The 25,376-nt window shown below is 49.8% G+C and overlaps 1 protein-coding gene across 2 annotated transcripts; it reads right to left on the reverse strand.

Annotated features, from left to right (window-relative positions):
- Positions 1-91: 91 nt before the first annotated feature.
- LOC143830674 (serum amyloid P-component-like) lies at positions 92-24,249 on the reverse strand. Of its 2 annotated transcripts, none has more exons than XM_077323528.1 (2): positions 24,048-24,249; positions 92-3,945 (listed from the first exon to the last, which is right to left on the reverse strand). In XM_077323528.1, the coding sequence occupies exons 1-2, from the start codon at positions 24,103-24,105 to the stop codon at positions 3,359-3,361; spliced, it is 645 nt and encodes a 214-aa protein (XP_077179643.1). In that variant the 5' UTR covers positions 24,106-24,249; the 3' UTR covers positions 92-3,358. The 2 variants fall into 2 exon arrangements, with proteins under 2 accessions (XP_077179643.1, XP_077179633.1); XM_077323518.1 differs by lacking the exon at positions 92-3,945 and adding an exon at positions 13,628-16,671.
- Positions 24,250-25,376: the final 1,127 nt, after the last annotated feature.

Genomic DNA, 25,376 nt, shown 5'->3' on the forward strand with positions numbered 1-25,376 from the left:
TGGACTACAATTCCCATGAGCCCCTGCCAGCAAATGCATTTGCTGGCAGGTGCTCATGGGAATTGTAGTCCATGGACATCTGGAGGGTCGCAGTTTGCCCATCCCTGCTAGTTCATACCTTCTCATTTGTATAACTACTTTTGGTTTACTGCCAGGGATAGTTTTGGAATTATACAGCATATTTATGGTTTTCTGCAGACTCAGGACAAACACAATCTGTAGACTTACCCAAAATGATTGTGCTGCAAAACGTATTAGCCATTTCACTTATTTTATTGTATTTATATACCACCCTCCCCTGAGACTCAGGGCGGCTTACATGGAACTGGAGAAAAACAATACAAATAACACGATAAATTGAACAATAGCTATACAGCCATAGCAGTAGAACAATATAATAATGGAAAAAAACATGGTGAGGACATCCATTTAACTGTAACATACTGATGGCCCTGTGGGTTGGACATATTGGTGGTGGGTGGTGGTTTTTATGGGAGAGGGCTATGGGGCCAATGGGAGGTGATTGAATTCAGGGGGGCCTCAACCCAATGCCTGGCAGAAGAGCTCCCTTGTGCAGGCCCTGTGGAACTGTTTAAGCTCCATCAGGGCCCTGATCTCCTCCTCATTCCACCAGGTGGGGGCCAGGATGGAGAAAGCTCTGGCCCTGGTTGAGGTCAAGCGAGCTTCCTTGGGGCCAGCTATGTTCCCCTACATTTTGCTAGATGCACTCCGACGTCAGGTCTCCAGTCCTTACCTTCTTGACCTCCTCTTGTTTTGCCAACAGTGACCTTTTACACAGGCACAGAAACCAACCAAAATTGAAATCAAGCTATAAACTCAACCGATGAGGACATTCACCTTATCGATGTGCTACCTTGCCGATCTCTAGGATGCGGGAAACCCAGATCTCCACTCTTCCAAGGAAGCTCACAGGATGACTTGAGGCCGGTCGCTCTTTCTCTTTCCTGCCACACAGGGTTGTTGTGAAGATAAAACAGAGGTGAGAAGGAGAAGAAGAGCTGTGTACCCTGCTTTTCACTACCCAGAGGAGTCTCAAAGCGGCTTACAATTGCCTTTCCTTCCTCTCCCCACAACAGATACCCTGTGAGGGAGGTGGAGCTAAGAGAGCTCTGATAGAACTGCTCTGTGAGAACAGTTCTACTGGGGCTGTGTCTGGCCCAAGGTCACCCAGCTGGCTGCATGTGGAGGAACGGCGAATCAAACCCAACTCGCCAGATTAGAGGCCGCCACTCTTGACCTCTACCCCCTGCTGGCTCTCCTACACCACAGTGGCTTAAGAACAGCGTGCGCCACATGGGGTCCCTGTGGGGGAGAAAGGCAGGGTTTTAAAGAAGCAAGGAAATAAATAATAAAAACCCGTTCTCCCTAGTGCTCACGCGCACCAATGCAGGCGCATGGACGCTCAGGAACCACGCAGCGCTGTGCCTGTCAATTCAGCCGCTGAATTTTCAGGCTCAGGATAACAGACTGTGCGACTGGTACATTTCTCGCGCGTAGCTTTAAGTGAAGGAGCCGCCGGCCTCTCGCCTCTTGAATTGCTTCCAAATAAACGAGCGCAACGTACATCTTGGGTGGCAAAGGCCCTTCAGCGATGCTTAATGGCCGCGGTGGCAGCGAATCTCGCAGAGCAGCTCGGCTTGAGAAATGAGGTGTTACAAATATGTCACTATCTTCGCGACGTGACAAGAAATAGGCTTCTAGGAGGAACTGGGAGGGAGAGAGAGAGAGAGAGGCAGGCCCAAGCAGCTGCCCTGCCGAGCCGTTCCAGGCTTAAGGGGCCGCAAGGGACGGACGGGGGGCGTCACCCTCAAATTCCGGATGGTCGAGCAGGAATAGAAAGAGTCAAAGCCTGGTCACGGAATCTCCCAAAAGTTCTGGTCATTAAGTTCTGCTCCAAAAGGACATCACAGAGCAGGGAATAGGGTTCCCTGCCAGTTCCCAGGTGGGAACTGGGCATCCCCTGGAATTAAAGTTCATCTCCAGGTGACAGAACTCTGTTCCCCTGGAGAAAATGGCTGCTCAGGATGGGGGAATCCATAGCATTATGTTCTGCTCAAAGATGTCTCTTTCCCAAATCATACCCACTCTTGGCTCTATCCCCCAAATTTCCAGGTATTTCCCAACTCAGGTAGGGGTGCCAGCCTCCAGGTGGGGCCTGGGGATCCCCTGGAATTATAGCTCATCTCCAGGCAGCAGAGATCAGCTCCCCTGGAGAAAATGGTTGCTCAGGAGGGGGGGGGACTCCATAACATTATGTTCTACTAAGGGACCTCCCTTGTCCAAATCTCACTCCCTCTTGGCTCCATCCCCAAAATCTCCAGGTATTTCCCATCCCAGAGCTGGCAACCCTAAACCTGGGGATCCCCTGGAATTACAGGTTATCTCCAGACTAAAAGAGATCAGTTCCCCTGGAGAAAATAGCAGCTCTGGAGGGGGACTCCATGGCATGATACTCCACTGAGGCCCCTACCTGGTCCAAATCCCACCCATTCCCTGTTCCACCCCCAAAGTCTCCTGGTATTTTCCAACTCAGGTAGGGATGCCAGCCTCCAGGTGGGGCCTGGGGATCCCCTGGAATTGCAGCTCATCTCCAAACTGCAGAGATCAGCTCCCCTGGAGAAAATGGCTGCGTTGGAGCATTAAACTCCACTGAGGTCTCTCCCTGCTCCAAATCCCGCCCATTCTGAGCTTCACCCCCCAAAGCCTCCAGGTATTTCCCAACCCTAGCTGGACAAAGTACAGAGGAGGGCCATCAAGATGATCAGGGGACTGGAGCACCTTCCCTATAAAGAAAGGCCAAAGAGTCCGGGAACTTTTGGTTTGGAAAAGGATGAATTTTTTCCTCCTTCTCCCAAAATATGAGACCTTGGAAGCCTCCCATGAAGTTGATGGCCAGCAGATTCAGGACGGACAAAAGGAAATAGTTCTTGACCCAGCAAGGGATTAAAACGTGGGATTTGCTTCCAGGGAAGGGCCAAAGGCAGAGACCACTTTAAAAGGGGATTAGGCCTGTCAGGCCCACGTTGGATAATGCACTTTCAAGGCATCCTGGGCCTATTCTGTCCAGGGCCTATTCTGCACACAATCGATAATGCACTTTCAATGCAGTTTAGAAGTAGATGTTCCTGTTCCGCACATCAAAATCCAGCTGCCAAAGCACATTGAAAGTGCATTATCCTATGTGTGCAGAATGGGCCTTGTTCTGCACAGGAGAATGGGAAACCATCAAGGAAACACGGCAGGTCTTTGTAATACTCGACAGGGGAAAACCAGATTGACGGATCTGCATCAATGCAGCAGAGGAGGTGGGAACCCAGGCTGGTGTCTCCGCTCTGCTTCAGACGAGGGTCACATTGCCTTCAATTTTGTACTGCAGGTTCCTCCAGTTGATGATGGGCGATGGAGACAGGGACTCCCAGGTGGTTGATCTCAGATCCCCCATGGGGATTGTGGCATTCCACATGTACACGTCTTTAATCTCCCCGCTGAAGGCATCCCCACCCGAAGTGCGCCAGGCGACCTCTCCCAACATAATCACAGCATCGGGCCCGATGCAATAACCCTTCTGCACCACTCTTCGCGCCAAGTCGTAGCTGCCGATCCCGAGGGTGATCACCCCCGTCTCCGACTCCCAGGTGACGCAGATGGACTTCCACATCAGGAAGGAATCTGGGACTCTGAAGTCAACTTCTTCTCCCCCAATGTAGACCACGTACTGCGGGTCCTTCCTCCAATAGGTCTTGTAGATTACGATGTCTCTTTCCTGCTCTTTGGTGGCGTAAGAGAAAAGGGCGTGATCCTGGAGCAAGTTGGTGAAAGACCTCAAGCACACGGTGAAGTTTTGGAGGGGCTCTTCTTGGGCAGAGGTCAATGAGATGTGGGCGACACCCTCTTGGGGGAAAACAAAGGACCTTCCCCGCAGGTCTGTAACAAAATTAAAAAAAGAAGAAGATGATGACGAGGAGAGCCCTGCTGGATGAGAATATCTAGTCTAGAATCATAGAGTTGGAAGGGACCTCCTGGGTCATCTAGTCCAATCCCCTGCACTATGCAGGACACTCACAACCCTATTGCTCATCCACTCTAACCTGCCACCCTTTTGAGCCTTCTGATTCCAACAGTGGCCTTCAAAGTTGGGGAAACCATCAATATTGGCTGTTGGGGGGGGAGGGTTGGAGGTGGCAGGGCATTTGATACCCCGCTTGACCTCCCAGCATCTACAGCAAGCCATTATTGTGGCAATATTTCATTTCAACCCTCCTGCAGATGTGGAGACACAAGCCTGCCTTATACTCCACTACGCCCCAAATCCTGTCCACTCCCAGCTCCATCCCCAAAGTCCCCAGGGATTTCCTAAGCCAGAGGTGGCAACTCTAGCTGCCAGCCTCAAGGTGGGACCTGGGGATCCCCCAGAATGACAACTCAACTCAGACTACGGAGATTGGTTCCCCCGGAGAAAAGGGCTGCTTGGGATGGTGGACTCCATAGCATCCTACTTCACTGAGGTCCCTCCCCGCCCTAAATCCCGCCCACTCCCCAAAGTCTCCAGGTTTTTCCCAACCCAGAGCTGGCATCCCCATCTTCCACTGAGCCACAACCCTCAACTAAGCCAGTAAGAAGGGGCTTTAGAGAGCCCTGTATTGGTTTGATCTGAAAAGCATCATATCATAGAATCATAGAACCATAGAGTTGGAAGGGGCCATGCAGGCCATCTAGTCCAACCCCCTGCTCAACGCAGGATTAGCCTAAAGCATCCTAAAGCATCCAAGAAAAGTGTGTATCCAACCTTTTCTTGAAGACTTCCAGTGAGGGGGAGCTCACCACCTCCTTAGGCAGCCCATTCCACTGCTGAACTACTCTGTCGGTGAAAAATCTTCTCCTGATATCTAGCCTATATCGTTGTACTTGTAGTTTAAACCCATTACTGCGCGTCCTCTCCTCTGCAGCCAATGGGAACAGCATCCTGCCCTCCTCCAAGTGACAACCTTTCAAATACTTAAAGAGGGCTATCATGTCCCCTCTCAACCTCCCTTTCTCCAGGCTGAACATTCCCAAGTCCCTCAACCTATCTTCATAGGGCTTGGTCCCTTGGCCCCAGATCATCTTCGTCGCTCTCCTCTGCACCCTTTCAATTTTTTCGACGTCCTTCTTGAAGTGAGGCCTCCAGAACTGCACACAGTACTCCAGGTGTGGTCTGACCAGTGCTGTATACAATGGGACTACGACATCTTGTGTCATAGAATCATCCCTGCCTTCAATGGAATATTATAAAGTTTCATGCAATCCTTTGTTCGACACACAGGCTTTTCTGGGACAACCCCCCCTGTGTCATTTTGTTCTCCTGCAGTTGAACCAAAATGATAAAAGGTTTTCCAGTCTAGTGGTCACTCTATTTGGGTCCTGCACACTAGGCAAATGATCCCAAAATGCCCAGACCAGGCCCTGGGCTATCACTTTCAAGTAGGTAAAAATGGAGGGAAAAACTGGGGCTTTCTTTGCTAAGGCAGCAGTAAGATATGCAAGCCTGCAGTGCTGGGCCCCAGGAGCTGAGCATTGATGAACGTCAAGTGACAGTATCCCGGTGGCCCAAAATATTTTTAATTGCACCAGCACTGTCACTTGCATCCGGGATTCATTTATTTCGTCGGAGGAAGCCGTCTTCAACCCGCAGAGGGAATTGTGGGTAATGCAACTCCCGACATCGCTCCCAACGCGATTTTAGGGGCAGTGTCCTGGCTGTGTGCGCATCGAGGGGGGAGGCTGCCGTGGAAGGAAGAGGTGGTGTAGGACTCATTGGATAGGGCCCTATCTGGCTAACCACGTTAACAAAACGGATCTCCGAGTCCTTGTCCATCATCCCAAATGGCTTTGTGCTTATTGGCCATGGCAGCAGAAGGTGGGGTCAGATTTTCTCTCTGCTGAGCCATTGGCTCGATTCCTGCCTGGCGGTTTTGGTGAATGATTCCACAGATTAAGAGCTATGAATTTATTCTTTGAGCTAAACATCTATGAAAGGAGGGCTAGGTTGCCTCTAAGAGAGGGGGATCTCAGCCTCACCTCCCTCACAGGGTGTCTGTTGCGGGGACAGGAAGGGAAGGCAATTGGAAGACACTTTGTCCAGGGGGTTGGACTAGATGACCCTGGCTGTCCCTTCCAACTCTAAGATTCTAGGAATTAAGACTGCCTTTCACTCACTAAGGGCGGGAACTTCTCTGGTTTTGTTGCTGCTCTCTCACGTTCCCCCCCCCCTGGGAGGAGAATTGGGGTAGGGTAGTGGTTTGTGATATCAGCTTTGCTGTGAAATATCTAGAGGTGATATCACAGCCATCCCATAACATTTTAGGAATTCCCTATATCTCTATGGTTTTTATCATAGAACAGCCTTTCTCCACTGTTTTACCCTTGAGAAACCCCTGAAACATTCTTCAGGCCTTGGGAAACCCCAGAAGTGGCACAATCATGCAGAATATGGTCGGAAAGCAGAGCTGTGGACACGCCCACACCCACGGCCCCGCCCCTTCCCACCCCCTCCAGGCCCATCATTGTCCACTTTAGGGGCAGTGGGAGGGGGGGTCAGCTCGACATGACCATATATGGTCATATCAACTAATAAATGTTTAACAGATTAAAAAAAATATATAAAAAATTAACTCCCATCTGTTCGGGAACCAGAGGACACCACACTACTGACAGAAAATAGTAAAGACATGGAACGACAAATGATGAAGGTGGCAGGAGATTATCAAGAAGACAAAAGTAATGACTATTGAGGAATTACATAATTTCACGTCTGACAGCGAAGAAACTGAAATTTATGGGAATGTTGATCTCCTACCTCAGTCCTCAACCAAAAGGAAGACTGCAATCAAGCAATCAGGAGACAGAGACTTGGGTGTAGTCTGTACAGGGCTTTTTACCCAGTCGAAGTTCGAATGAATCCCTCCTGTCTACACTGAATTCAATTTCCACTTTGATTTTGGTTGCTTTAAATGTACCCTCTGCAACATCCATGTTTGATTTGTGGTGACCCTACTTTCCCCCCGCAATATCCTGGAGTGGATATAAGCCTCGATATTTTAAAAAATCGCCATCAGTAAGTGTTCAGATTTCTGCTTTTTGCAAATTAACTCCCTTCTCCGTGCCTCACACCAAAGCTGTCTTCCCTGATTGGCCAGGGCGTCAGTTCAAAGACTTCCTGGTTCCCAGTTGCAAGGCTTGTCTTAAAGTGACTGCGCTCCAGAAGCCCTAACTTCTCTCAGTAGAAATTTGCCTCTTGAGTTTTTTTCCTCCCTCCTCTGCTGTCTCTAATCCTCTCCCCCTTCAAGAAAAGAAAGAAAGAGCCTCCTGCTATGCTTGCCTCCCCTCCCCGTTCTGAGCTTCCTCAATCATGTGCAGAACACTTTCCGTTTCAATTGGGGAGTGGGGTAGAAGAAGACCCGAGTTCAAATTGATCCGAATTCAGCAGGATCCACAATGGAATAAACAAAGTAAGTGCAGAATCAGCCCAAGTTTGATTCCCCACTCCTCCACATGCGGCTAGCTGTGGGTGACCTTGGGCCAGTCACAGTTCTGTCAGAGCTCTCTCAGCCTAACCTGCCTCACAGGGTGTAGTGAGAGGAAAGTGAAGGTGTTTGTAACCTGCTTTGGGGCTCCTCCGGGTAGTGAAAAGCAGAGAATAAAAAACCTGCTCTTCTAATTCCAGCCAAGGGGGAGCATGGCAGATATCTGGGGTGTGAAATCTGCTCATCTCTCACATTCAACAGGCACACTGTACCATGACAGGAGGATATTTCCCTGAGAAGTAGGCCCTGCCTGGTTGAACACGGCCAGATTAACTGTTCATCACGTTATACCCCCAGGGCTTATCTTTTTCGTAAATCAGTGGTCTAAAAAATAAAACAGAGTTCATTAGGGCTTTCTTTTAATCATCGATACGTATTTTGCACACAGGTTGATTAGGCAGCGTGCCGGTTTTTAGTTTTTTTAACATGACGAAATTCGTAAGCCCGATTTCACCACAGTCTTTTCCCAGAAAAAGACCTCTCATTCTCCTTGCTTTGTATTTCCTAACGTTTTTATTGTCCCCACAGGAGCGGTAGGAAACGTTGATCACTCTTCTCGGAGTTCTCAATGTACTTCTGTGACGGAGAAAGCGACGCTCTGCTTCTTCCGAAGTTGAGCAATGGGGAGTGTTTGCAAACGGGGAGCGTATTTTGGTCAGAGGTCCCTTAGTTGGGGTCCAGAGTTACATGGCTGGAGGCAGTGTAACATGAGCCCTTCATTCTCTGCCCAAACCTCCCAGAGACCATTTCCACATAAGGAGACAGCTTTTGTTTTAGAATCAGCCCTGGATTCTTACTGTCAGGGCCACCACGACAGCCAATCAGTTCAAATTAATCGAAGGGTGTGAGCCAATGGCTTGCCACCCTGGCCAGGCCCATGGTTCTCTGTATGTATATATGCTGGGGTTTTCTGGAGTTTTTATCAGAGTGAAGTCTTGGTACTTCCTGTATCAAGTACTCTCACGATTAAAGAGCTGCAACATAGAATCATAGAATCATAGAGTTGGAAGGGGCCATACAGGCCATCTAGTCCAGCCCCCTGCTCAACGCAGGATCAGCCCAAAGCATCCTAAAGCATCCAAGAAAAGTGTGTATCTAACCTTTGCTTGAAGACTGCCAGTGAGGGGGAGCTCACCACCTCCTTAGGCAGCCTATTCCACTGCTGAACTACTCTGTGAATTTTTTTCCCTGATATCTAGCCTATATCGTTGTATTTGTAGTTTAAACCCATTACTGCGTGTCCTCTCCTCTGCAGCCAACAGAAACAGCATCCTGCCCTCCTCCAAGTGACAACCTTTCAAATACTTAAAGAGGGCTATCATGTCCCCTCTCAACCTCCTTTTCTCCAGGCTGAACATTCCCAAGTCCCTCAACCTATCTTCATAGGGCTTGGTCCCTTGGCCCCAGATCATCCTCGTCGCTCTCCTCTGTACCCTTTCAATTTTATCTACGTCCTTCTTGAAGTGAGGCCTCCAGAACTGCACACAGTACTCGGGTGTCCTGTCTCTGTTTTCCAGTGTCCTGTGGTTTTTGAACCCACTTATTTTTCCTGGAAAGAACGGTTGCTTTGCAGGGTGGGTTCTGGGGCATTATACCTGGCCAAGGTCCCTCCCCTCTCCAAATCCCACCTTCCCCCGAGCCCTACCCCAGAGCTGGTGACCCTAATTCCAGCCTCTTCTGAAGTCTTTCTTCTCCATTTGACCTTGCTTATGCTTCAAGGCCAGGTTTTAGCATCTGAGCGGGTGCTTGGCGATGATTTATGTATGATATTGATTGCTTGTTTTGACGGCGGTTTCTGTTTCAATAAGAATTTTGGGGAGGCGGGGGCTTTGCTATTTTAATACCCTTTTATGCTGTGATTATTTTAACAACCGTGTTAGGATTTTCAGTTTATCGTCGGTCATTTCGAACAGCTCTGATTTTGTTTTGTTGCATTAAAGCGAGCTGGTTGGGTGGGGGGGGGGATGCGGGGGCAGGGGGGAAGCTGGACCCTAAAGAAAGGTTGCGGCTCAGTGGTGGGGCATCTATGTCATGCGTAGAAGGTCCCAAATTCATTCCCCTGCCTTAGAAAGGATAGAAAGAAGAGCAGGCAGCAGGATGGACCTTAAGGTCTAGAATCATAGAATCCTAGTGTTGAAGAGACCTCCTGGGTCATCTAGTCCAACCCCTTGCACTATGCAGGGCACTCACAACCCCATCGCTCATCCACTGTAACCTGCCACCCCTTAAGCCTTCACAGAATCAGGCTCTCCGACAGATGGCTATCCAGCCTCTGTTTAAAAATGTCTAAAGATGGAGAACCCACCACCTCCCTAGGAAGCCTGTTACACTGAGGAACCGCTCTGACTGTCAGGAACTTCTTCCGGGTGTTTAGACGGAATTTCTTTTGAATTAATTTCATCCCATTGGTTCTGATCCATCCCTCTGGGGCAAGAGAGAACAACTCTGTTCCATCCTCTATATCAGTGGTCTCCAACCACTGGGCTGTGGCCCGGTGCTGGACCGTAAAGGCTCCGGCATCGGGCCGTTGCTCCCTCTCCCCGCCCCCCCTGCAGTGAGAAACTTCATAGGCAGCAAGCAAATTGGATGCAAAAGTGGCTGATTAGCTCGCGGCCCGGCAAGCTTCTTTTTGTGGGGGGGGGGGAGAGGGAAGCAGGGCTGCAGGCGCAAACGCGCATGTGCGGCAGGTCCGTGCATGCACGTTTGAGCCATGTGCGGCCGCAAACATGCATGCGTGGCAGTTTTGTGCATGCGCATCAGGTCCACGCATGTGAGTTTGCGACCGTGCATGGTGCAAACACACATGCGTGGACCTGCCGGATCACCCTCCCCACCACCACTGGTCCGCTGCCTTAGAAAGGCTGCAGACCACTGCTCTATATGGCGCCCTTTTAAATACTTGAAGATGGTAATCAAATCCCCTCTCAGTCGTCTCCTCTCTAGGCTAAACAGACCAAGCTCCCCCAACCTTTCTTCATACGTCTTGGTCTCCAAACCCCTCACCATCTTTGTTGCCCTCCTCTGGACACGCTCCAGCTTGTCTACATCCCTCTTCAACTGTGGAGCCCAAAACTGCTAAGGACAATTCTGACCGAGATGGACCGATGGGTTGACTCTTTGTAAAGCAGCCTTCTCTTTTCACATCTGTTCAAAGGCAACTCTGAATCTTCATTTATTTATTTGCTTGGAGCCAAAGACCAACACAAAACGGGGAGAGGCAAAATGCAGCAACTGATGCAAGGATAGACTTGAGTGAAGATATCCCACAAAGCTTTTCAGTGCTAAAACATGACGCAGGTTTCTACAACAGCGCAAGGGGTGGAGAAAGTTGACAGAGAGAATGTTTTCCCTCCCTCTCCCCTAATACTAAGAGTCGAGGGCACCCAATTAAAGTGATGGGCAGTAGGTTCCGGATGGATGAAAGGAAACAATACTTTACACCCAGAGAAATTCAAATGTGGAATTCGCTGCCAAAGGATGTGATGGCCAAAGGAATAAACGACTTTAAAATGAGATTAAATAAATTCACGGGGGAATAAATCTTTCAGTGATTATTAGCCATAGTGGCTGAGGGGAATAACCGTTTGTTCCTTTGGCCAGCACGACAGCCTCTTGGCAGCAAATTCCACCTTTAAATCTCTCTGTGTGTCTCTTTTTGCCTATTGCCCCTCACTTCGATTGGATGCCCTCAAGTCTAAGTATTCGAGGACGGGGAGAAAAAGTGACCTCATGTCTCTCCAGAAACCTCCAGAAGCTTTATGGTCCCATGCTAGGGAGGTGTGACATCACTTCCGTGTTTTCCCCGGAAGTGATGTAATGCCATCCCATTAAGGATGTATATGAGAGAGAGAGAAAGAGAGAGCGGGAGAGGGAGGGAAGGGGAGAGAGGGAGAGAAAGAGGGGAGATATATAATTGATAAGATGTGTGGCTGGACTGGGAGAAGTAAGGATGATACAAGGATGTGTATGTGTTTGTGTGGACAATGCGGGTCAATGTGGTAGAAAGTATCTAGAAGCGATCTATCCTATGCCCCCCCTTCCAAGGGTTTTCTAGGCAAGAAAAGAGCAGAGGTCATTTTACGCTCTGCGTAGCGAGCCTAGATTTCTTTGATGGTCTCCCATCCACATACAAACCAGACAAGTCCCTGCTTAACTTCTGATCTGATGAGACCCGTCTAGCTTGGGCTATCCAGTTGAGGGGCAGGTCAATACATATTTATCATATGGCATGTGTGCGTTATAAACAGGAGATCCTGGGATTGGCTGGTTGCCAGGCAAGTGACATTCAGAGGTGATTTGCATTTGCTTGCCCCCGTGTCACAACCCTGGTCTCCCTTGGAGGTCAGTCTTCCGAGTGTTAGCCAGGGCCAATTCAGGGGAGGGATGCCAGCCTCCAGATGGGACCTGGGGACCCCCTGTAACAGGCCTATATTCCCCAGGCAGCCTCTGAGCCTTGTGATTGGATGGGGTGTTAAATCAGAGGGGACAGCGGGAGGCCAATCCCCACAAAGTAGGGATGCCAGTCCTCAGGTGGACCTGGGGATCCCCCAAAATTACAGCTCATCACCAAGCCACAGAGATCAGTCCCCCTGGAGGCAAATGGCTGCTTAGAAGGTGGTCTGTAGGGCATTATACTCTATTGATGTCTCCCCCCCGCCTCAAACCCCGCCCACTGCAGGCTCCGCCCCCAAAGTCTCCTGTTTTCCCCAGCCCAGAGCTCACAACCCTAGCTTAGGGTCAGTAGATCGAGTGATAAGAAGGAAGGAGCAGGAAGCAGCTGCTGATCTGCTATCACATCTGGCAAGGGGCTTGGAGCCTGTCATGTCGGTAAATAAGCATTAAAAATCGCAGGCAGCGAAATCCAGGGAGCAAAAAAAAAAAAAAATCATGCACTAGGGGCTGTTCCATGGTGGGCAGATCAAATTTGCAGGAGAAATTTTACCATCAACCCCGATAGCAATCTGTGCAGACAAACTCTTCAGACCCCCGTAATCCACTTACGAAACTCTCAGACGTCTTTGAAGAACACTCTGCACAGCAAAGTAATACGTCTTCGTGTTACGGACCTCATAAACAGCCTAAATGAACATGCCGGAAAATTGTGTACCCTCGAGGACAAGTTATAATGGGAAAGCATCACAGAGAAAGCTTATTCCTTGGGCAGCTTCAGTGTCAAGTGTCCACAAATGGATTCAGGTGGGTCACTGTGTCATAGAATCATAGAGTTGGAAGGGGCCATACAGGCCATCTAGTCCAACCCCCTGCTCAACGCAGGATCAGCCCTAAGCATCCTAAAGCAAAGAGGTTCAAGTCCAGTGAATCTTAATTCTTGCTGTAAGGTTTCCTGTTTTTATGGGCACTTTATGAAATCCCCAGGAGGGCAGGGAAAGGTTCTGTTGGCAGCAGAGGAGAGGACTCACAGTCATGGCTTTAAACTATGTGGAGAATGGTAAGGTAAAGGTAAAAGTATCCCCTGTGCAAGCACGGAGTCATGTCTGACCCTTGGGGTGACGCCCTCAAGCATTTTCATGGCAGACTCAATACGGGGTGGTTTGCCAGTGCCTTCCCCAGTCATTACCGTTTACCCCCCAGCAAGCTGGGGACTCATTTTACCGACCTCGGAAGGATGGAAGGCTGAGTCAACCTTGAGCCAGCTGCTGGGATCGAACTCCCAGCCTCATGGGCAGACAGCTTCAGACAGCATATCACTGCCTTACCACTCTGCGCCACAAGAGGCTCATTGCCACAAGAGGCTCATTGTGGAGAATGGTACTGGCTGGATATTAAGAAAAAAAAATTCAGAGTAGTTCAGCAGTGGAATAGGCTGCCTAAGGAGGTGGGGAGCTCCCCCTCACTGGCGGTCTTCAAGCAGCGGATGGACAGATACATATCATGGATGCTTCAGGCTGATCCTGCATTGAGTAGGGGGTAGACTAGATGCCCTTTATGACCCCTTCCAACTCTATGATAAAACTACTGTCCAAATAGTTTCTAAGAAGATTTGTACATTGGGAAATGCAACAAAAAACTGAGCCAAATGCGAGCACTTTGGAGCTTCTTTAATTATAGGGGAAGAAATGAGAACAACACGTCTTCGAATGAAATAAACAGGGCTGTACAATGCCAGATTGTATCTTTGCTTCAGCCATTTCCATGACCTTAACATCCGTCTCTTCCAGAACTCAGAAGCGCCTGTGGCTGGCTCCCAGCTAAAGCAGATGTGTTCCCTGTGAAGGGTATCCCGCAGGACTCAAATTCTCCTCTCCTGGAAACCCTCTGGGGCTTGAAAGACATCTGCTTACTTTCCCTTCCAGTCTAGAGAGGTCGTTTGAGCCTGTATTTCCCCGATAAATGGAAAACTTCGGCACCCTCTCCAGTCCCGTCAGCACAAACCGACAGAAATCTACATTTGAATAGTATATAATAACGCATTGATTACATAAAAGCGATGCCTGCTGAAATAACACTACACGATGGGAAATTCGAGGAGATTTCTTGATGGCCCCTGAGGATGGGAGAGTTTAGGGGTGGGAGGGAGCTCTGCAAGGATGTCAAAAAACCCACCCTCCAAAGCTGTCCTTTCCTCCCAGGGAAATGATTTCTGCAGTACGGAGTTGTCATTCCAGGAGAATTCCAGGCAACATCTGTTTCGTTTCCGACAACGCAAAGCAAGATGTTTGGGGATTTCATGGGCCAAGATCTCACCCGTCTCAGGTCTGCAGACGTTGTTGTTGTTGTTAGGTGCAAAGTCGTGTCCGTACACAGCTGTATACTTGCAATACACAGAAGGCAATGAATGTTCTGGCTTTCCAGACCTTTGTTTTGCAATGAGTAGACAAAATCTGGTCACCGGGGTCATGAGGGTCATCCAGTCTGGCCCCGTGAGAGAACAGCTGGTTGGACTTGCTGCAACAACAGTGTAGGCTTCGCCCTCTTCCACAGAGAGGAACTAGAATAACAATGATCAGCTGTACCCAGAACATTCTTACAGGCGCATTGAGCCTAGCTCCTTCGGTGGTGGTAGAAGGAGCCATTTTTTTAAGAATGGCCTTTGGGCCAATGGGGTGAGGTCGCTTCTGAGAAAAACCTAGGAGTGTCAGTCCTCTCTAGGAATCAATGGAAACACTATGATTTTACCAGCCATTCCTAGAGATGTGTGATGTCACTTCCAGGCTATTCCAGAAGTGACATCATACTGAGGACTGCCTCCCATGTTCCAGCCCACAGGACTCCCCCGGTTGCCGAGTAACCCTAATTCATTATCCAATCCTACTTAATTTCTAGTAACCAAGAACAAGAGAGACTTGCTGATCAATGGCTTATCGAGTTAAACAATGTAAAAAATGGACTTAGAGATGCTACCTACAAGCCCACAGGATGCAAATTAATACACCGGCACTTTCTGAACATTGGCTGCTGTTCTTCAGTAGTATATTGGTTCTGTACATAGGGTGGCAACTGAAATGTTTAATACCAATTAGCCTTTAAGCTCCAGAGCAGGAACTTGACTGGTCACTGGTGGTAAAACTGCAGTTGGGTGACGAACCAGAGAAGCTTCTGGAAGATGGGTTTGGCTGTTGTTTCTAGACATGCTTGACTCATATAAAGAAGCATAATTGTGTGGATTTAGGGTTGCCAACTCTGGGTTGGAAAATCCCTGGAGATTTGGGGGGTAGATCCCTTGGAGGGCAAGATTTAGGAGGGAAGGGTTATTATGCCCTAGAGTCCACCTCCAAAGTAACCATTTTCTCCAGGGAGAGTAGTTCTAATTCTGGGGCATTTCCAAGACCAACCTGAAGGTTGGCAACAAGGTATCCCAGTTTTGGGTTGGAAAATACCTGGAGATGTTGGGGGTGGAGCCTGGGGAGGCTGGGATTTGGGGAAAGAGCTCAGTAGAGATATGTCTATTAATTTCACCCCCCAAAGCAGTCATTTTCTCCAAGAGAACTTATCTTGGTTTCCTGGAAATCAACTGAAATCCTGGTAGTTACTCAGGTACCCCTGGCGGTTAGCCACCTTATTAGCAACTGGGGATGCCAACTCCCAGGTAGGACGTGGAGATCCCCTTGAATTGCCATGAAGCTGGGATCGAACCCCCAGCTTCATGGGCAGAGCTTTCAGACTGCATGTCGGCTGCCTTACCACTCTGCGTCACAAGAGGCTCTATTATTGTTGTAGTTGTTGTTATTTGCTGCCACTCTCAGCCAGGCTGGCTTGTGGTGGCTTACAATCAAGATAAAAGCTCATCTCCAGACTAAAGAGATCAGTTCCCCTGGAGAAAAAGGCTACTTTGGAGGGTGGACTCCAAAGCATTATCCTCCTCTAAGGTCCCATCTTGCTCCAAATCCCACCTGCTCCCTGCTCCTCCCTCAAAGTCTCCAGGTATTTCCCAACCCCAGCCTGGCAACCGCATGGCAGAGTCGTGGTTTTCTAAAATGATTTCTGAGGACGTATTTACACGGCTGGATCTTTACCCCTCCCCGTTATCGTAGCCTAGCCTTGAGGACCACGTCGCCCTTGATTTCATACTGCAGGTTCTTCCACCCGAGAACCCCACTGGGAAGCTTCCATTCCTGGTAGGCTGACCTCATCTTATGAGGCGAAAGAAGGAAGTCCCACATATAGACGTCGGCCAGTTCTCCGGAGAAGGAGTTGTACGAGTCAGCCGAGCCCCCGTAATGGTCTTGTACTTGGCCTAATACGATGAACGCTTCCGTGGGAACCGTGTAACCTTTCTTCAGGCCCTTCCGCGGCCAGGGCTTGCCATTCATCCAAAATTCCACAGTCCCTGTGGCCGATTCCCAGCCAAAACAGACGTGTTCCCAGTTTACGGGATCCTCGGGGACTTTGTAGGATACAGATTCTCCTCCCACAAAGACGCGGTATTCTCCCGGCCTCGGCTTGAGGAGCAGAATCTCGTTGTCCTCGGAATGCGTGGCATAGGAGAAGAGGCCGCATGGGCGAGTCAGGTCTGTGTAGGACCTCAGGCAGATGGTGAAATTCTGCAGTGGTTCTTTCGGTGGGGTGTTAAGGAGGACGTAGTCTTCGCTGGGTTCGTTGCGGAAAAGAAAGACCTTGCTAGACAAGTCTGTGAGAAGAGACAGAGAGACGGGGTAGCCACCATTTCTATCGGGGCAAGGTTCTTGAGGATGTTTTGATTACATATTGAGCTCTGGCTTGGGAAGTTCCAGGAGATTTGGGGGAGAAGCCTGGGAAGGGACCTCAGGAGGGATATGGTGCCCCAAAGCGCACATTTATTATTATTGTTGTAAAAGGCATCCCCTGTGCAAGCACCAAGTCATGTCTGACCCTTGGGGTGACGCCCTCCAGCGTTTTCATGGCAGACTCAATACGGGGTGGTTTGCCAGTGCCTTCCCCAGTCATTACCGTTTACCCCCCAGCAAGCTGGGTACTCATTTGTCCAACCTCGGAAGGATGGAAGGCTGAGTCGACCTTGAGCCGGCTGCTGGGATCGAACTCCCAGCTTCATGGGCAGAGCTTTCAGACTGCATGTCGGCTGCCTTACCACTCTGCGCCACAAGAGGCTCTATAATTGTTGTAGCTGTTGTTATTTGCTGCCACTCTCGGCCAGGCTGGCTTGTGGTGGCTTACAATCAAGATAAAAGCGCAGTAATCTAAAACAATAATAACACCAATAAAACCCCCTCCACAAGACCATAACCATAAAATTTAACAAATCAAAATCAGAGCCCAGTGGCAGCTTTAAGACCAACAAAGATTTATTCAAGGCGTGAGCTGTTGAGTGCAAGCACTCTTCCTCAGACTTGCACTCAAAAGCTCACGCCTTGAATAAATCTTTGTTGGTCTTAAAGGTGCCCCTGGACTCTGATTTTGTTCTGTTGTGCTGCTTCAGACCAACACGGCTGCCCACTTGAACATAAAATTGAACAAAGACAGCAGCCAAGACACGTATCTCCTGGCAGACGCTAGGTTCAGTGTTGCAAGTAGGAAAGATGTAGTCACTATGATGGTAACTGTCCAGAAAAAAAAAGGAGGGAAGGAAAGGAGGGGGAACCCAGTGACCTTCCGAAGCCCTAGCCCCAACCAGACTAGGGGCGGACGAGCTCTGTCTTACATGCCCTGCAGAACTGTATTAGCTCCGGCAGGGCCCTCAGCTTGTCTGGGAGCTCATTCCACCAGGTAGAGGCCAGGACCGAAAAGGCTCTAGCGCTGGTCAAGACCAGGCATACTTCACAAGGGCCAGGGATCACCAGTGTGTTAGTACTCGCAGAGTGGAGCACCCTGCAGGGGGCAGAGGAGGATAAGTTGTCCCTCAGGTATGTAGGGCCCAGACTGCGTAAGGCCCTACCCTGATCCAGATTAATTTTGGAACAGACGCTGAATCAGAATCACACAGAACTGGAAGAGACAACAGAGGGCCAGTCCAGTCCAGCCCCCCGCCTTCTTGGGGTCTTAAAAATCACACCCTCCTGACAGGCGCTCATCCAGTCTCCTCCTAAAAACTTCTAATGAAGAAGACCCCACCACCCTCTGAGGCAGCAGATCCTGTCTACAGAGAGTCCTTCCTGCCAGAAAATGCTTCCTAACATTGAAGTGGAACCTCTTTCCCAGTTCATCCATCCATCCATCCATCCATCCATCCATCCATCCATCCATCCATTCATTCATTCATTCATTCATTCATTCATTCATTCATTCATTCATTCATTCATTCATTCATATACCCCCACATTCCATTCGGACAGTAAAATGATAAAAACCAGCATGACCCCATTAAAACCCATTAAAATGAACATTAACACTAAGCATTTAAAGATGGTGAGTTCTAACCCCAGGGTAGTCAACCTGTGGTCCTCCAGATGTTCATGGACTACAATTCCCATGAGCCCCTGCCAGCAAATGCCCCACCCTCTCCCTTTGTCCAGCCAGAACTCTTCTTCATTGGGAGCGAGGGTCCAGATGTACCAGTTTGAACCCATTGCTCCTGTTCCTTGTCTCTAAAGCTGTAGGAAGCAAGTTTCTCCCCTCTTCAGCATGCCAGCGTTGGTCCAGTGTGGATCCACATACATTGGGCTCCCCAAAAATTGAACATTCCAATTGGTGGGATATGCAAAAGCTAGGCCAACTCCCAATTCCAGGGTGAGAAATTCCAGGAGATTTATGGTGGACCCCGGGGAGGTCAGACTTTGCAGGGGATCTTATCAGGGCATGATTCCATAAAGCTTCCCTCTGAAGCTCCCTTTTTCTCTAGGGAAACTCATCTCTGGACAGCAGTTGCCATTCTCAGAGACCTCCGGAGTCCGCATTGGTTACATAACTAGCAGACGTTCATTAGGACGGTTTCCACAGCTGTGTGGTATGCCGGCGTGTTCACCTTGCATTTGATTCCGAATGCAGACTCTGCATTTGCGCCTGGCACTCTGCATTTCTGGTTTTCTCCCATCACTGGTCAAGACTCCACTCAAGGCCTGTGTTTTGCACTTCCGTCGGGAGAGTGGGTGGTCCTGACTCCCCTCCTTTTTGGTCTGAGCATCGCAATGACGCAATCTCACCCCAACATACTCAAAAGAAAGGAAATGCCCTCCCCCTTCTTTTTGGTCACCTCCCACTTCAAGGAGGGTCGCCAGGGATGGGGGGAGGGGACAGACTGAGAGGGGCAATAAATGATACTCAAAATCAGCCCAGACTGAAATGCAGGGGACCCAAGGCAAATATCCAGAAGAAGAAGAAGAAGAAGAGTTGGTTCTTATATGCCACTTTTCCCTACCCGAAGGAGGCTCAAAGTGGCTTACAGTCGCCTTCCCATTCCTCTCCCCACAACAGACACCCTGTGGGGGGGGGTGAGGCTGAGAGAGCCCTGATATCACTGCTCGGTCAGAACAGCTTTATCAGTGCCATGGCGAGCCCAAGGTCACCCAGCTGGCTGCATGTGGGGGAGCGCAGAATCGAACCCGGCATGCCAGATTAGAAGTCCGCCCTCCTAACCACTACACCAAGCTGGCTCTCCACTTGTCCAGGCAAGTGTGGCCAGGTATTGGAATGTGCCTTCCACTGTCTTGCCTCATGGTTTTGGATTTCTCTCACCTCTCCTCCCGGACGCCACCACTGCTGCCACCTCTGGGGGAAAGGGCGAGCAGGGGCTCAGGTAAAGGGAGCAGAAGGGTGGCAGAGTTCAGTGGCATGCCTCCATGAGGCTTTTTGGCTGCACGGGCTGAGTGACTGGGGGAGAAAATTGAGTGTGGGAGCAAGAACGCGCTCGTGCTGTAATGCAATCAAAATAAAGAAAAATAAAAAAATTGCACCCCTCATTCCCTCGATTCCCATGGCACTCAAATCCCCTTGGGGGGTGTTTTTTCTTGTGTTGAAGTGTGTTCACTCACTATACATTTTGGAAGCCAAATCATGTGGGCTGCCATTACACAAACGTTTCCCTGCAGAAAATTTACGGAGTACCCCATTGCACCTTAAATCATTAGGTGCGTTTAGAAGCTGGAGAGGGAGATGGGGAGGTAGGGGGTGTGTGGAGTTGACTTTCAGCTTTCTGGAGTGTCTCCTGAAAGCTGATGCTTTTGCTGTTGCAGATTAGCGTTGTAACATGACCATGTTAAAAAAAGGTATGTTGAGGGGAGGTGGGAGGGCAGGAGGAGAGGCAGACTATTAATTGAAGTTAATACATCATCATTTGAGGTGGGAAATGGAGGAGGACGCCAACTCAACTCTTGAGCTTCCTCGGTGGGTAATTGGCCTATTATGCACGGTCGCTGAAACGGCGGCATGGGGAATGGGGAGGAGGAAGAAGTGAAGCAAACTGCTTACGCACGGGACGGAACGCAACGGTGGCAAAACCCAGAGTATCCGATTATGCATGCGGCTACTCTGGAACTGCTTCTGGTTGCGCCCTGGTCCCGGGAAGCTTAACTTTCTTCCGCATCATGCTAACATGGATTTTTTGGCGGCATACGTTGACTCTGCGCCCGGTTGCTGCCTGCAGCATGCATAATTGGTGATTTTAGCCGCTGCCATTCCACCCCGAATGCGGACCTTCCACTCCGTGCATAATGGGCCATTGTGAATTCCTTCCCAAAGGGAGCTGGAGAAATCGCATTTTAGCAGCATTCTCACACTGCACGGCAAACAGGGAGTGCTTTCGGATCTGCACTTGAACAGCAAGATTTTAGCGTAATATGTGTGTTTCCACGGAACGTCAAGGCAGCCATTGTGACGTTCTTAGTGGGTGAGGAAACAGTCCAGGGCTCATTCACTGGCAGTCTTCAAGCAAAAGTTGGATGCACATTTTTCTTGGATGCTTTAGGATGCTTAGGGCTGATCCTGCATTGAGCAGGGGGTTGGACTAGATGGCCTGTGTGGCCCCTTCCAACTCTATGATTCTATGATTCTATGCTTCCGCACACATAGCATAATGCACTTTCAGTGTGCTTTGGCAGCTGGATTTTCCTGTGCAGAACAGGAAAGGCGGGGGTGGCCGAAGCGAGGCTCTCCTGATGGCCAGCGCCCAGGCCTCCCTGCAGAACAGGGAGATCTACTTTTAAAGTGCATTGAAAGTGCATTATTTATGGTGTGCAGAATAGGCCCTGCTGAAGTGTTTCCATCTCCATGCCGGGGAAAGAAGCTGAGCCTGTTGCAAGAATTCAGTGCCTGCGGGACGCTCCATGAGATGGCAAATAGCACTCCTGATGCCAACTGGGCTCTAGGAAGCTGGATTGAAGGCAGGAGCATTAACTCCTGATCCAAATTGGGCCACTGCAAGGTTCTGAAATGGTGTTCCCACTGGCGACTCGTAAGTGCGATAGGACTGTCCCTGTAATGTGGGAGTTTGGCCCTAATAATGGCAAACGACTGAACTACCTCTCACGAACTTGACAAATCCCCTTTCAAAGACCCCTGAGCCCCTGGCCAGTACAACGTTACACGGAAACAAATTCCACTAACCGAATGGCACATCCGTTTGGAATTTACCACCCATCCTTTTTACCTCGACCTGGAAGGCATTCTAGAGTTACGAGAGAAGGGGGAAGTTAATCCACTTTATCTATGCCAGTGGTTCTCAGCCTTCCTAATGCCACGACCCTTTAATACAGTTCCCCCCCCCCAGCCATAAAATTATGTTCTTTCACAGAAATTAAACCGAAACTGACCAATGGCATGAAGATCCATTGTTCAGGATTGTATATAAATTGGTTTTTCCCCCGGGGTTTCTCAGTCCAGTTCTGCCTCATGTTCCACCATGCCGATCTCGTTCTTTTCCGCTTCTCCAGACAGATGAACGCTCTATCTCAATCTACCCCACAAGGCTGTTGTGTGGATGGCACCCCCCGCGGGACAAGCTGCTTGCCTTGCCGTGACCACTCTGGAAGGGTCATTCGACCCCCAAAGGGGTCCTGACCCCCAGGTTGAGAACCACTGGTCTATGCCTTCATTCCACGTGTGTATTTTATAAACCACCTTGCGTCCATCTCTTCTGTTTACAAACCCCCAAATCCCTACCAGGGCTCTCTCAAAGACCGAGCAGGGAGGAGCTGTGACCGAGAGACGGAGTGTCCGCCTTGCCAGATTCATTCCCCCTGGGCACGGCTCCAGTTTAAAAGATCTTCAGTAACAGATCCTAGGAATGATCCTTCCCTGCCTGGAGATGAGATCCTGGAGAGCAACTGTTAGTAGAAGCAGTAAACACTGAGCTCAATAGGCTAAAGCTGACAAGCAGGGGTCTCCAACACGGTCCCCTGGATAAGGCAGTACCTACTGACTGCTGCTTCCCATGGTGCATGTCCCACTGGGCTAGGCTGCTGTTGTTCGCCACCTCATCAGGAGTTTAAGGATCTGCAGGGCCCTGGTGGAGGACAACTGAGGTGGGAACAGTGCACCACTCACTAACCACACCCACTGGTATCTGGTATCTGTCCCCCCACCTAGTGGTGTTCCTTGCACCCCAGTTGAGGGAAACATGCAGACAATTATGCTTCCAAGAGAGAAAACAGCACCTATGGGTGGCCACTTTAGGAAGGACAGTGAGAACATGGAGGAACCTCAGTTAAGAAGAAGAAGAAGAAGAAGAAGAAGAAGAAGAAGAAGAAGAAGAAGAAGAAGAAGAAGAAGAGTTGGTTCTTATATGCCACTTTTCTCTACCCAAAGGAGTCTCAAAGCGGCTTACATTCGCCTCCCCTTCCTCTCCCCACCACATACACCCTGTAAGGTAGGTGAGGCTGAGAGAGCCCTGATATTGCTGAAGAAGAAGAAGAGTTGGTTCTTATATGCCGCTTTTCTCTACCTGAAGGAGTCTCAAAGCAGCTTACAGTTGCCCTCCCTTTCCTCTCCCCACAACAGACACCCTGTGAGGGCCCTGATATTCCTGCTCCGTCAAAGCAGTTTTATCAGTGCCGTGAGGAGCCCAAGGTCACCCAGCTGGCTGCATGTGGGGAAGTGCAGAATCAAACCCAGCTCACCAGATTAGAAGTCCACACTCCTAACCACTACACTAAACTGGCTCACCAAACTGGGGAACTACCTGGAGCAAACTACCCTTCACCAGACAGCAGATACAAGTAGTATTTACCTATTAAAATCACCTCACAGATCTGTCCATGATCTCCTCACATTCCCTCTAGTTCAGGGGTGGCCAAACTGTGGCTCTCCAGATGTCTGTGGACTACAATTCCCATGAGCCCCTCCAATTCCCATGAGTCCACAGACATCTGGAAAGCCACAGTTTGGCCACCCCTGCAACCCTGGCAGCAGTACCAGGTACTACTAAGACCCATCCAAGCCAAGCGCTGAGATGCAGTCAGATGTATCATTTTCCTGACATGCGCCATAATTCAGACCCACGAAAAGCTGCCACCTGCAAGCACAATGCCTTCAATTCCCGAGGAAGAAACGTACTTTGCACATGTTCAGACAGCCACTCAATGTTTGCCATGGACTTCAACGTCTCCTTGGCCCAGGAAACCATCCTGGGGCTGAACTTTGCCTCAACATGAGCACACTAGGGATGCCAACCTCCAGGCTGGACCTGGAATGACAGCTTATCTCCGGACGCAAGTGATCATGTCCCTCGGAGAAAATGGCTGCTTTGAAAGATGGACTCCATAGCTTTATACTCCACTGAGTTTCCCCCCTGCCCCATATCCCACCCACGTCTGGCTCCACCCCCAAAGTCTTCAGATCTTTCCCAACCTAACTTGCCCCCTAGGGATGCCAATCCCCAGGTGGACCCTGGGTACCCCCCAGTATTACAGCTCATCGCCAGGCAATACGAATCAGTTCCCCTGAAGAAAATGGCTGCTTTGGAGGGGGGACTCCATAGCATCATCTTCCACTGATGTCCAGCCCCACCCCAAATACCACCGAATTTTGTCTCCACCCCCAAAGTCTCCAGGTATCTCCCAACCCAGAGCTGGTAGCCCTAAGCATTACACCCCTCTGACTCTCAGCCACGCTTGAACAGAAGACCCTGCAGCGGCTCACCTTCTTGGGCACGAACGGCTGAGAGAAGAGTCAAGAAGAGGAGGTGGAAAACCCACATCTTGTGGCTTGTGAAGTGAAACGGGGCAGAAGCAGCGGAGAAGCCGGGCTGCGGCCAAGTGAAACGGCAGCCTGGTTCTGAAATCAGCAGCGTCCCTTTCTCATTAATGAAGCCTTGAGAGTGACAGCTAAAAGTCTGCCTGCTCTGAAATGGGCGGTGATGGAGGGACGTTTTTGAAGGAGGTGGAACTTGTCTTCTCCTTCAAGAATTCGCAGCTGCTTTGGGAAGGGGAGGGGAGGAACTGCTTCTTAACTCCTTCCTTTAGAAGAAGAAGAAGAGTTGGTTTTCATACTCTGCTTTTCTCCACCCGAAGGAGTCTCAAAGCGGCTTCCCTTCCTCTCCCCACAACAGACACCCTGTGAGGTGGGTGAGGCTGAGAGAGCCCTGAGATTACTGAAGAAGAAGGAGAGTTGGTTCTTCTATGCCGCTTTTCTCCACCCGAAGTGGTCTCAAAGTGGCTTCCCTTCCTCTCCCCACCACAGACACTCTGTGAGGTAGGTAGGTCTGGGAGAGCCTTGATATTACTGCTCAATCAGGACAGCTTTATCAAGGCCACCCAGCTGGCTGCATGTGGAGGAGTGGGGAATCAAACCCGGCTCGCCTGATTAGAAGCCGCTGCTCTTAACCACCACACTAGCACTACATGGCAAATATTTTCAAAAATCCGAAACCTGAGCGGTATTTTTGTTGCTGTTGTTGTTAGCTGTTCAGTCGAGTCTGACTCTTGGCAATCCCATGGCTATTACAGGATGCAAATCCAACTCTTTCAGCAAAACAGCCCAGGTTGAAAGGGCTGACGGGAGAACAGGGACAGATCCACAGTTTTTGATGTTGGCAGAGTTTAAATAAGCAGAAGGGGTGCAAAGCACCAGCTGCTTAACAAATAAAAACCGTTATTGCAGTGGTTCTCAACCTTCCTAATGCCGCAACCCTTTGATACAGATCCTCATGTTGTGGTGACCCCCAGCCATAAAATTATGCAAGTGTTCTTTCACAGAAATTAACCCGAAACTGACCAATGGTGTGAAGATCCATTGTTCATGATTGTACATAAATTGGCTTTTCCCCAGGGTTTCCCAGTTCAGCTCTGCCTCTTGTCCCACCATGCCGATCTTTTCCGCTGCTCCAGACAGACGAACACTCTCTCGATCTACCCCACAAGGCTGTTGTGTGGATGGTGCCCCTCCTGGCCAAGCTGCGTGCCCTGCTGTGACCCCTGGGAAAAGGTTGTTTGACCCCCCCCAAAGGGGTCCCAACCCCCAGGTTGAGAA

The sequence above is a fragment of the Paroedura picta genome, chromosome 1, assembly GCF_049243985.1.
Source record: "Paroedura picta isolate Pp20150507F chromosome 1, Ppicta_v3.0, whole genome shotgun sequence".
Lineage (NCBI taxonomy): Eukaryota > Metazoa > Chordata > Lepidosauria > Squamata > Gekkonidae > Paroedura > Paroedura picta.

Coding starts and splice junctions, on each gene's coding strand:
- LOC143830674 (XM_077323518.1), bottom strand. CDS start 24,105: ATGTGGGTTTTCCACCTCCTCTTCTTGACTCTTCTCTCAGCCGTTCGT. Junction 16,672..24,047: donor AGCCGTTCGTGCCCAAGAAG/GTGAGCCGCTGC, acceptor CTCTTCTCACAG/ACTTGTCTAGCAAGGTCTTT.